The 10,654-nt window shown below is 46.5% G+C and overlaps 1 protein-coding gene across 2 annotated transcripts in view; it reads left to right on the forward strand.

Moving 5' to 3' along the window:
• Positions 1-6,743, forward strand: part of STAT6 (signal transducer and activator of transcription 6) — a 76,288-nt gene extending 69,545 nt beyond the window's left edge. For both annotated transcript variants that reach the window (XM_055003199.1, XM_055003200.1), the window contains exons 19-23: positions 265-342; positions 946-1,047; positions 1,983-2,066; positions 4,020-4,181; positions 5,645-6,743. In XM_055003199.1, coding sequence (XP_054859174.1) covers positions 265-342; positions 946-1,047; positions 1,983-2,066; positions 4,020-4,181; positions 5,645-5,765 — 547 coding nt within the window. In that variant the 3' untranslated portion in view covers positions 5,766-6,743. The remainder of the gene's footprint in view (positions 1-264; positions 343-945; positions 1,048-1,982; positions 2,067-4,019; positions 4,182-5,644) is intronic.
• Positions 6,744-10,654: the final 3,911 nt, after the last annotated feature.

Raw genomic sequence — 10,654 nt, forward strand, 5'->3', positions numbered from 1 at the left:
TTTAACTTGTAGCCGTGAATTCCATAAGTAACCGGTGCTTTGTGTAAAGCAGCAAGGTATATGAACTGCCTCGGTTGAAAAGTGTTGTGTAAGCTATGGTGGAATGAAAGCTCTGTTCCCACATCATGGTACTCCATTCACATGGGAAAGGCATTGCTTGAAAGGACTGTCCCCAAATAAGGACCTGGCACGTGCCAACACCTACATTGGTAGATTTTGCATTTTTTAAAAAAGGATGCTAACCCAGCTTGTGTTCAATTCTAGACATTCAGACCTGGCTCCACCTCAACAGAACGTATTTGGCTCCATGCCCAATCTTAATGGGAGTCCCGGAATCCCTGAGTAAGTGACAGGTCTCTAGTGCTCATCTTCTAGACGGTCGTTTCTGTGTTGTGATTTTTCTGTACCGGAAATAATACCGAGAAGGCTGTCCATGACATTTCTTGGTGGTGTGAGGGAAAATATATTCGAGAAAAGCACATGCTCGTCTAACTTATCCTCCATGCGTTTGTCCTGCTAGTGGCCATCTCTGTATAACCTGTAGCAGTGAAATCCATATGTCACCTGTGCAGCAAGGTATATGAACTGCCTTGGTTGAAAAGTATTGTGTGAGCAGTGGTGGAATGAAAGCTGCGTTCCCACATTATGGTCCTTCATTTGCATGGGCAAGGCATTGCTTGAGAGGCTAGTTTGGCTAGGGATCCTGGAGGTGTTTTGCCATCTTCTGGGCCTGGAGCAGCGGTCACTGGGACAGTCAGGGGTATGTGTGTGTGTGAATTTCCTGCATTGTGTAGGGGGCTGGACTAGATGACCTTAGAGGTACCTTCCAACCCTATGATTCTGTGATTTTATGACTGTCCCCAGGTGATGAGCTAGCATGTGCAAACTCATTCCTTGGTTGATTTTGCATTTTTAAAGATAGATGCTAACGCGGCTTATGTTCAGTTCTAGAACTTCAGACCTGGCTCCACTGCAACAGAACTTATTCGGCTCTATGACCAATCTTAATGGGAATCCTGGAGTCCCTTCAGAGCCTCCTTTCTCTAAGTAAGTGGCAAAGTCACTAGTGCGGATCTTCTGGATGCTTGCCTCTGTGTTATGACTTTCTCTGTATGAAAAAAGGCTGCCCATGACATTTCTTAGTGTCGAGAGGAAAAATATCTTAGAGAAAAGCACATGGTTCCCTGGTTACTTTTCAACGTGAACAAGATAAGGGAGCTCAGTGGCAAAAGACCTCAGCAGCCTCTGATCTGAGTTGGAGCAATTGGTAGTTCAGCTAAAGGAAAGAGAGCCTGCCTTGACATACCGGTGTGAATTGCTTTATGCAATTCCTGCTCTTTTTGTCGAACACATTTCAAGAAACCTGCGGTATTCTTAGCTCAGTACGGAGAGCTACTAGAACGTTTTCTACACATTAAAGTACTTACAACTTAAGTACTTTCTACACTTTCTACACATTAAAGTACTTACACATTAAAGTACTTACACATTAAAGTACTTACAACTCTGTTCACATTAAAGTACTTACAACTCTGTTCGGTGAAAGAAATGAAGTCCATTCCTGAGAACCAGTTTGGTGTAGTGGTCGAGAGCGCAGGTCTCTAACCTGGAGAGCATCAAGCTCCTTTACTCAAGAGGTACAGAGCAAAATGTGCAGGCATTGTTCTTGCCCAGTTGCTTGCTAAGAACTGTGAACCAACCCCCATTAACCAGCATTCTGGTCAGCCAGTGCAAAGGCTCTCGACACCCGGACAGCCAGCAAAACAACTTTACTGAAAACATGGGGCAAATGGAATTTGGGTTTCGGCCATTCCTCATGGATGTAGTGGTCGCCTACGTTTTGTCCTTAGGCCTTCCTGCAGGATTGTTTCTCGCAACAGCCCTTGTTTGGTGCATTCGCCCCAGTCTGATTCCAGTTTGGTCTCTGAGTTCCTTGCCCTTTTTCAAAGGTTTGACGGCGCTTTGCTTTGTCCTTCTTGCAGCTCGCCGATGATTCCTTTGCAGGCGGTGAACCACCCAAGCATGTCCTCCATGAACACAAGATACGAAAGCCCGATGTCGCTAGCGTAAGAATCCCTTTACGGTTGTGTGTTAGCCAGGATCGGGAGAGAGGAAGTACTGAAAGTTCCATGACTGAATTTTCCCAGCGACTTCTCAACAGCAATTACGCCTATTCTTGCCTTTCCCCCCATCCATTTTTATTCTGCCCTTTCCCCAAGGAACTCAGGGCCAAGCTACACATGACGAATGACACTTGAATGGCAAGTGTATTTCTCCCTGTTCACTTGCCCTCCACTCAATCCACTTGCCGTTCAAGTGTCATTCGTCATGTGTAGCTTGGCCCTCAGAGCCAAGCTACACGTGAGGAATTACAGTTGCCTGGCAAGTAAACAGACTCACGTGTATTCCTCCGTTCCCTTGCCATTCACTTGATCTCTATGTGAATGGCAAGTGAACAGGGAGGAATACATGTGAGGGCAAAGCTACAAGTGACGAATGACACTTGAACAGCAAGTGTATTTCTCCCTGTTCACTTGCGCTCCACTCAATCCACTTGCCGTTCAAGTGTCATTCGTCACTTGTAGCTTGGCCCTGAGTCTGTTCACTTGCCAGGCAAGTGTCATTCGTCACTTGTAGCTCTCCACTTGATCAAGTGGAGCGCAATTGAATGGCAAGTGAACAGGGAGGAATACATGAGTCTGTTCACTTGCCAGGCAAGTGTCATTCGTCACGTGTAGCTTGGCTCTCAGAGATTAGTACTGCCACTCCTCCCAATTTTACCCCTAAAACTGTCCTTTGAGGTAGGTAAGGAGAGTGTATGGCTGGCCAAAGTCCTCCAGTGAGCTTGGGGGGGGGGCAGTCACGGGGCCTTGTCCAACACTCTGACTACTACACAACACTTTTAAAAGGGTAATAACAACATGGAGGGCAAATTTGGGTTTGCAAAACCATATTGCGTGCATGGAATAGTTTAAACCCCTCTTTCCCCTCCCTGCACAGCTATGGTCTGAATTGGGACTGTTGGCCTTGCTCTTTCAAAGATGCAGGGAAATCTATGATCCCCCGTCTTGTCTTGTTTCATTTGACCTTCAGATTAGCAACCATGTGTAATATCTCATGATAGAGCTTACATATACACATTCAATCCCAGTATTCGTGAGATGTATTTCAACTCGCACCCCATTTCCACATAGGTTAATTGCCCTGAGTTCAGTGCTGTTGGGGAGTGGAGTTTTCTCCACTGCATTGTGCTGCGTTTGTTTTTTGTGACCCTGTTTCCATGGCAGCCATTTCTTCCCCCTGCAATGGGGAGGGGGAGCTTTTAATTTTACAAAATTGGCGCTAGAATATTGATATATCAACACACTATTGTAACTAATGCATGTATCACGTTCTTTGGATTCCCTGATTTCATTTTTTTTAAAGCAAGTCTCTAGCCCCTTCCCTTGTGGAGATATAAAGGGAAAGGTATATCTCTGCAACAGAGGAAGATAGAAACTGACTTTTTTATACAATAGAAGCCAGGAACTGGGAGATCCTGGTATATCTGTCTCTGCAATGGTATACTGGTAAAGAAATCCTAGTTAATTAAAAAATAGTAATTGCAAAAGCCTTGGTGGTCCGGGGAGAAGGAGAGGCCAATGCTGGGAATCTGGAGTAGAGAAACTGTAGGGAAACTTGCTATGTGGAAGTACTGTTGTTTTTCAAGAGCTGCACCAACAGTGAAACCACACAAGCCCCTTCCTATGTGGAAAACACCTTCAGCATAGTGTTTGGCAAATGTGGCACTCGCCTTGCTTTCCCATGGCACATTATGAATCAATATATACGCTGGTATATTTATCCTAATGTTTCTTGGATATAGTTTTGTAATGCCAGAGGATCAGATCCTATACTGCAGAAGAAGAGAAAGGACCTGGGCACAGTTTTCATTCTCTTAGCCAGCCAGATGTTGATCTTAAGCTAGAATTTTCTATTCTTGGTGCCTCTTCTGACTTGGTCATTTTTTGTCTATCCAGTTCGTCTCTTGCTCTCCAAGGTGGATGGATTCCTCAAGGAAACACTTCACCCCTTCAGCTAATGGATTCACACCTCTTACATCAGGAGTCAGCAATGGATTTCAGTCTCCCTGACTTAAACTATCCAGGAGACATGGACTGTTCCCTACCGTCAGAGCCAATGTGAGTGTGGCAAGATTTTGGAAGTGGGACTGGATGGCAGGAAAGAGCCAATTCCTTCTCTCAGCTGCTGGTCGTAGATGGAGCTTTGCTGCTGTACTTCAGCCTGAGCATTCATCTACTCTGCATATTTTAGGTGGTTAAAATATCTGTGGCTTGTCTCCCCATGCCTTCAGAACCTGAGAATTGTTGTTTTGAGAAGGTGCTGAGAGATGTCAGTTAGTAATCTCCAGCACTTTCAAAGAAATATACTCCCCAGAGTTTCTGAGTTGGGACCACAATAGCCAATCATAGATCCAGACAAGTTAGCCATGTTAGTCTGTAGTTGCAAAATAGTAAGGAGTCCAGTAGCATCTTTAAGTCTAACCAACTTTATTGTAGCGTAAGCTTTCGAGAACCACAGCTCTCTTCGTCAGATGCATGGAGGGTATGAAGAAACTGGCCGATGATAGATAGGTGGTGAGGTGAGGGGGGAGAGGGTGCAGGGCGTGAAGGCCATGTAATTGCAAATCAGTTGCAAAAGTCATGAAAGAGGTGGAGTGCACAAGCTTATGCTACGATAAAGTTGGTTAGTCTTAAAGATGCTGCAGGACTCTACTATTTAATAGCTAACCAGAAACTGGTTTTATTTACGAGGGCAATGTAAACATACCCTAACTATAGTTGGTGGCTGCGGGAGGAGGCAGAGTGTGTTGTTGCAGGAGAGGTAATCATAGACACACAGAGCTTGAAGGAACCACAAGGGTCATCTAATCCAACCCCCTGCACAATGCAGGGAATTCACAGCTGTTCCCCCTCCCTCCTCCTGTTCAATACGTAGAGCAAGGCAAAAAACCCACCAGGATACCTGGCCAATCTGGCTTGAAAGAAAATTCTTTCCTGACTCTACAGTGATTGGCATTACCCTGGGCACATAACGAAGGGCCACGAGAGCCAAACGCTGGCTCATCCCGAATATAGTTAGCCTTGCAAAACCAGCTGAAAACAGTAGGGGAAGCCAAAAGGGGAGGGATGGTGAGGAATACATGGGAAACTTTGAAAGCTGTGATAATAGGGTGGGATAGTGTGCTGCCTGAGGAGGGGGCAAGGATAGTGGTACTGTGGATTCATAGGAAACACCAACAATGCAACATTTCAGGGGAGGAGACAGGGGAAACCGTAGTATAGTGTGATTCCCCGAACCTTTACAGGCACCTTTACAGGCATCTGCCCTAACCTGGATAGGCCAAGAGAGCCTGCTCTCGTCAGATCTCAGAAGCTAAGCAGGGTCGGCCTTGGTTTGTAATTGGATGGGAGACCTCCAACAAAGACCAGGGTTGCAGAGGCAGGGAATGGCAAACCACCTCTTGATAGTCTCTTGCCATCAAAACCCCACTACGGGTTGCCGTAAGTCTTCTATGACTGGAGGGCCAGATTTTATTCATTTAAGCATTGCACCTACTCAGCTTTCCCCCCCCCTTCCCTAGGCCACTTGAGAACTTGCTTCCACCCTCCAAGTATGAGATGGACCACCTGCTACACCCGGAGCAGAATCCGCTTCGCTATTCTTACAGTCCTGGACCCAGCCTGACCAACCTCTGCTCATAATCTTTGCGTCTATATTTTGGAAGGGCTTTGATGGACCCTTTGGACGGTTTGACCGACAGGTGCTTTGGGCAACGTTACCTAGCCGGGGAAGGAAGAGTGCACTTCGTATCAGAACAGCAGCCTCCTTGCTGGGGAGAACACAGGCTTGCAGTTGCTTATTGTCTCCTTTGCTGCTTGGCACTGTCCTTTGGGAAGATGGTGGCCTCGGATGCTTTGTGCTTTGGCGGGGCCACGTTCGAGAAGCGAACTGTCGGGAGGGTGCAGGGCGTACTCTCGCTTTTCTGCTGTCAAGCACTGGAGGGATTTTTATCCTTCACCTCCAGTCTGGATTAGAAGGAACAGGGATTTTTCTCAGCATCTGCAAACTTGGGACTCTCCGCCTGCCCCAGGATACGTTTGGCTGGACTTCTGGTCCTTTCATATATCCACTTGGGCAGCAAAGGACACGGATGTACTTCAACAGGCTGATGCGGAGATTGTCAGTCCCTGCAGCAGGAGAAGAAACATCTCCATACTCCTGCCCAGAAGTAAGGTTCTGTGAGACCCGTATGCCTTTTCCTTGCACTCCTTTGTCTGCGGGACCCAGCTTCTCCACCAAATGCATATTATGGAACCAGCTGCTTCCCAAGCAATACTTTTGTGGGTTTTCGGATGTGAGTCCAAAGTGGGATGTTTCAGTTCCATCCAACTCCAGTCTCCTCCTCCCTGGGACCTTGAAGACTTCAGTTCTACCCCAGGGACATTGGCTGACCCCATCCCTGCTCCTCCCTTGACCTATAACCTCTGTGTTATCCAGACTTCTGTAGATACCCACGAATCCTATCTCAGAGCCTGTACAAGGGTACAAGCAGATGTAAAAAAAGAAGGCTAAGCCATAAAATAAGACTTTATTTCAAAATAACAAAATAAATAATCTACTGTACACAATACAAAGGAAAGGGTGCTAATTTTCTCTATAAAGACACCGGGCCCTATGGGAGAGGGTGGGGCCTAGAACTGCTAGCAAGTGGAGATTTTTATGTTGCGCCGTTGGGATTTCAAGGCTTTCCAGGACAACCTGTGTTTGCACTCTTTTGTGTTTTCGGTTTACTCCGGTAACGTTCGCTTCTGTGCTGCTCCTATGGGCCATGTGATCAGGGGCTAGCTAGCTACTATTCCGTTCTGAGAAGCAGAGATTACGCTTAGCATGGAATAAAAGGGAAGAGCGAACACTGCTTTTTTCAGGGCTGATCCGATCGCCACAGGCAGAACAGTCCAATGCATCAAAAATCAAGAGGTGCCGGACCCCTTTGGGAAACTCTCAAAGCAGAGTTTCCTTACTTCCACTGATCTTTAGGACATCAGAGTCCTTAACTGGTTCCCTTTCTTCCAGTCGCTCAGGCAGCAGGGGAAAGGGGCTGCAGTCAGGATAGCCCTCGAGAGAAGTAAGATGTGGGAGAGAAGCAGCAACGTAAAAATTTTGGCTAGGGCAGCAACAGCTCCAGAACGCCTGCACTGTCACTTGCTCAAAGATCCCGGACGCAAAGAAAAACTGCTGGGTCTTCCGGCTGTAGTTGAACACCAAGCTGCCCCTGTATGTGCCCAAACCTTGCTCAGAAGCGATGTCATAGTGGTAAAACGGCTAGTATGACTGCATCACGTCACCAGAGAACAGCCTGAAGCACGATGTTTAGTACTGAACAGCTGTAGGGACTTACCGTCAGAGAGCAGTTGAAAGTTCTTTGTGGCCCAGGGGCCCAATTCAAACTGAGACCTTGGTGTGGGTAAAGGAGGGAGTTTAGCATCCCTCCCGCACCATTTTCCTGGCCCAAAAAGGCCCCGGGGCACGATTTACCCATGTGCAGTGGGCACCGAGTTCTCCCAGGGAACTCGCAGCTGTGGACTGACAGGGGTGGTCGTGTGTTTAAAAAATCACATCTCATTTAGACCTGTCTCTCAAGGGCTCTCCCCCCCCCCCCCGGGGCAAACTGTACACCAGTTTCTGGTCTAGGTACAACCATTCCGAACTCTTTCAGATCTGTATTGCAATCCATGACAATCAAGTGACCGTGTCACCTTGATCTAAACAACTTAAAAAGCAACCCTGGTGTTGGGCCAGCCTATGCACCAATCCCTCGCTCTGGAGGTACCCGATACCTCTTACAGCTGTTCAGTCCTCTTCCTGCAGTATTAGAATGGCAAGAAGGAAAAGGACAGACAAACCTCAAGAGTGCAAAGATTATTATTGTCTGACTGGGGTGGGGAAGAGGGGGGGAGAGAGAGAATGAGAATGGTGCTCCTGTTTCCAAAAAAGAGAAAGTCCATTTGCCTTTCCTCGTCCTCTTCAGGATAGCTTCAGAGCACACACAGGAAAAACGGAGAAAATCTCAAGTAAAAAAAAAATCCCTATGCTAATCCCTGCATCTACTCAATTTCTATAAATTGCAAAATAATAATAATAATAATCCGCTGCCGATAATGCAGCTGGGCAGACCGTAGTACAGATGCCATGAAATGAATGCATTTTGGTGGGAGCTGAGCTCTGTGAAAACTCCCCCTAGAACCGTTCTGGAAGCAAAGAGCCTCATGGAATTCAAGACAGGGCTGAGTGGTGATCAAATGGCCACATAAAATCAACACGAGAGCGACAGCGATGGCGGCGCGTTCCATGAGGGTTTGCAGCCCAAGCGGAAGTTGGTTTTTTTGGCTTGGACGAGGCCTACGAGGGGACTACAACAGGGGCAAGAGAACTGATGTGTGGAAAATGTTTTAAGAATGGGCAGCGTTGTGGGAGTATTTGCTTATATGCAAGGGAGTGTGTGTGAGAGAGAGTGTGAGTGAATGTGAGGGCACCCATGAGGGCACTACGTGGTTGTAAGGATGGGAGAGCGTTCGTGTGCGCTATTGTGAAGGACAAAGGAGGGGGAGGGGGAGGAACTAAGCATCTTTCTGTTAAGGATACAAAATATAGGAGTAAATTTTTCAATTATGGCTGTGTACATCCCCGTCTCAGGCCTTTCCTGAGGGCGAAGATTCTCGAGTGTGGCTCACCTTTCCTTAGCCCTCCCCCCCAAACGAAGCAGAGATTTGGTCTCCCTGAGCTCACAGTTATCAGCTGTAGCCACAATACCTCTTGTCACATAGTAGGATCACTGGGTGCCTACGCCCTCGTCCGTCCACGTCTACTTTGGGCTGGGACAGGGCAGGCCAAGCAGTCATCATTTCGTGAAGGGAAATGAGAGAGTTGTGCGAATATGGCAGCTCTCCTTCGGGCAATGAAGCCAAGCGTGCCTTCTTGTGGTGACTTGGAGAAACGCACGTCCCTCTGCCCCCCGCAAGTCTCTCTCTGATGTGTGGAGCCGGTTGGCACATTATTGCTTGGTGACTGAGCGCCGAGTCACCTGCCGCTTATTGCCGGCTGGTCTCCGGTTCCACCTTGATGCTGTTCCTTCTGGCCTCCTGTTGTGCCGCTGGGGGCTGGCATCGCTCAGATACGTTTTCTCCAAACTCTACAATAAGAAATCGAGAGTCAAGAAGAACCATGCTGTTTTTTGTTCTGAGGCGTAGTCCTCTCCTCACTCCTGTGGGTTCCCTAAACATGTACCCATGCACATATTTACTGATATTATCTGAGAGGGTAGTGTCAAAGATATATTCCTCATTTTTGAGCCCTGAAGGAGCTTTTTGTTTTCATTTCATCTATTGCGTTCTATTCCCCATCATTCTCTAGTGGCTACAGGGTAGGTCAATGTGTAGTAACTTTTTCCTGTTGAAAGAATTATGATAGTAAGGCTATCTATCTATCTATCTATCTATCTATCTATCTATCTATCTATCTATCTATCTATCTATCTATCTATCAATCAATCTATCAATCAGGCTAGGCTGCTATGATTCATACCAAGTTTGCTTGATATGGCTTCAGACATTTTACAGTGCCCAAACTTTGTTGTGGAAGCCAAATAAAAAGTCAGTTTTACTGTATATACATGTATGTTGAATTTTCTTTGTTTAAACCTCACTATCCCACAAATACATTTTCTTTCTTTTATGTTACTGTTCTTTCGACCCAATGGTCTCAAACAGCCGCTGAGAAGTTTATATTTAGGCAATTAATAATAGCTACCCACATAATATTAAAGTTTATGCAGCTGCTTTAGGATGATTCCGTATTTCTGCAATGGCAGCCAAAAATCTAGCGACCCTGTACGTAACCCATCTGTCTTTATTGTTCAGTAGCCTAGAAGTCTCAGCAGTTGAAGAAGAAAAATCCTTATTAATAGGAGAAAAATCAGCTCCTGCTTAAGTTTTAAAAATTCAGAGCAACTTAAAAGATCACGTGGTCAATAGAGTTGATGTGATTAAGGTTGCAATTACAAAGTCTCTCTGAGTATGGAATACCGGCGTATTTACCTGAGACTCATATACTTTTTCAATGATATTTACAGTGAAATCCTAAGCAGAGTTACTCCAGTCTAAGCCCATTGATTTCAATGGAGTAACTCTGCTCAGGATTGCACGGTTAGGGTGCTTTACCATGAAGAATGGCGGGGGGGGGGGTGTTTCTGGGAAAAGAGGTGGTGGAACTCAGCGGGTTGCCCTTGGAGAAAATGGTCACATGGCTGGTGGCCCCGCCCCCTGATCTCCAGACAAAGGGGAGTTGAGATTGCCCTTCGCACCGCTGGAGTGGCGTGGAGGGCAATCTAAACTCCCCTCTGTCTGGAGATCAGGGGGCGGGGCCACCAGCCATGTGACCATTTTCAAGAGGTTCCGGAACTCCATTCCACCACGTTCCAGCTGAAAAAAAGCCCTGAAGAATGGAAACTGCAAATCCCAAGTGTCCTGATTTCCTAAAAATAAAACTTTTAAATCAGTTGCACTAATCACCTTTTGATCCTAAGGGCTCTATT

The sequence above is a fragment of the Eublepharis macularius genome, chromosome 19, assembly GCF_028583425.1.
Source record: "Eublepharis macularius isolate TG4126 chromosome 19, MPM_Emac_v1.0, whole genome shotgun sequence".
NCBI classification, from domain to species: Eukaryota; Metazoa; Chordata; class Lepidosauria; order Squamata; family Eublepharidae; genus Eublepharis; species Eublepharis macularius.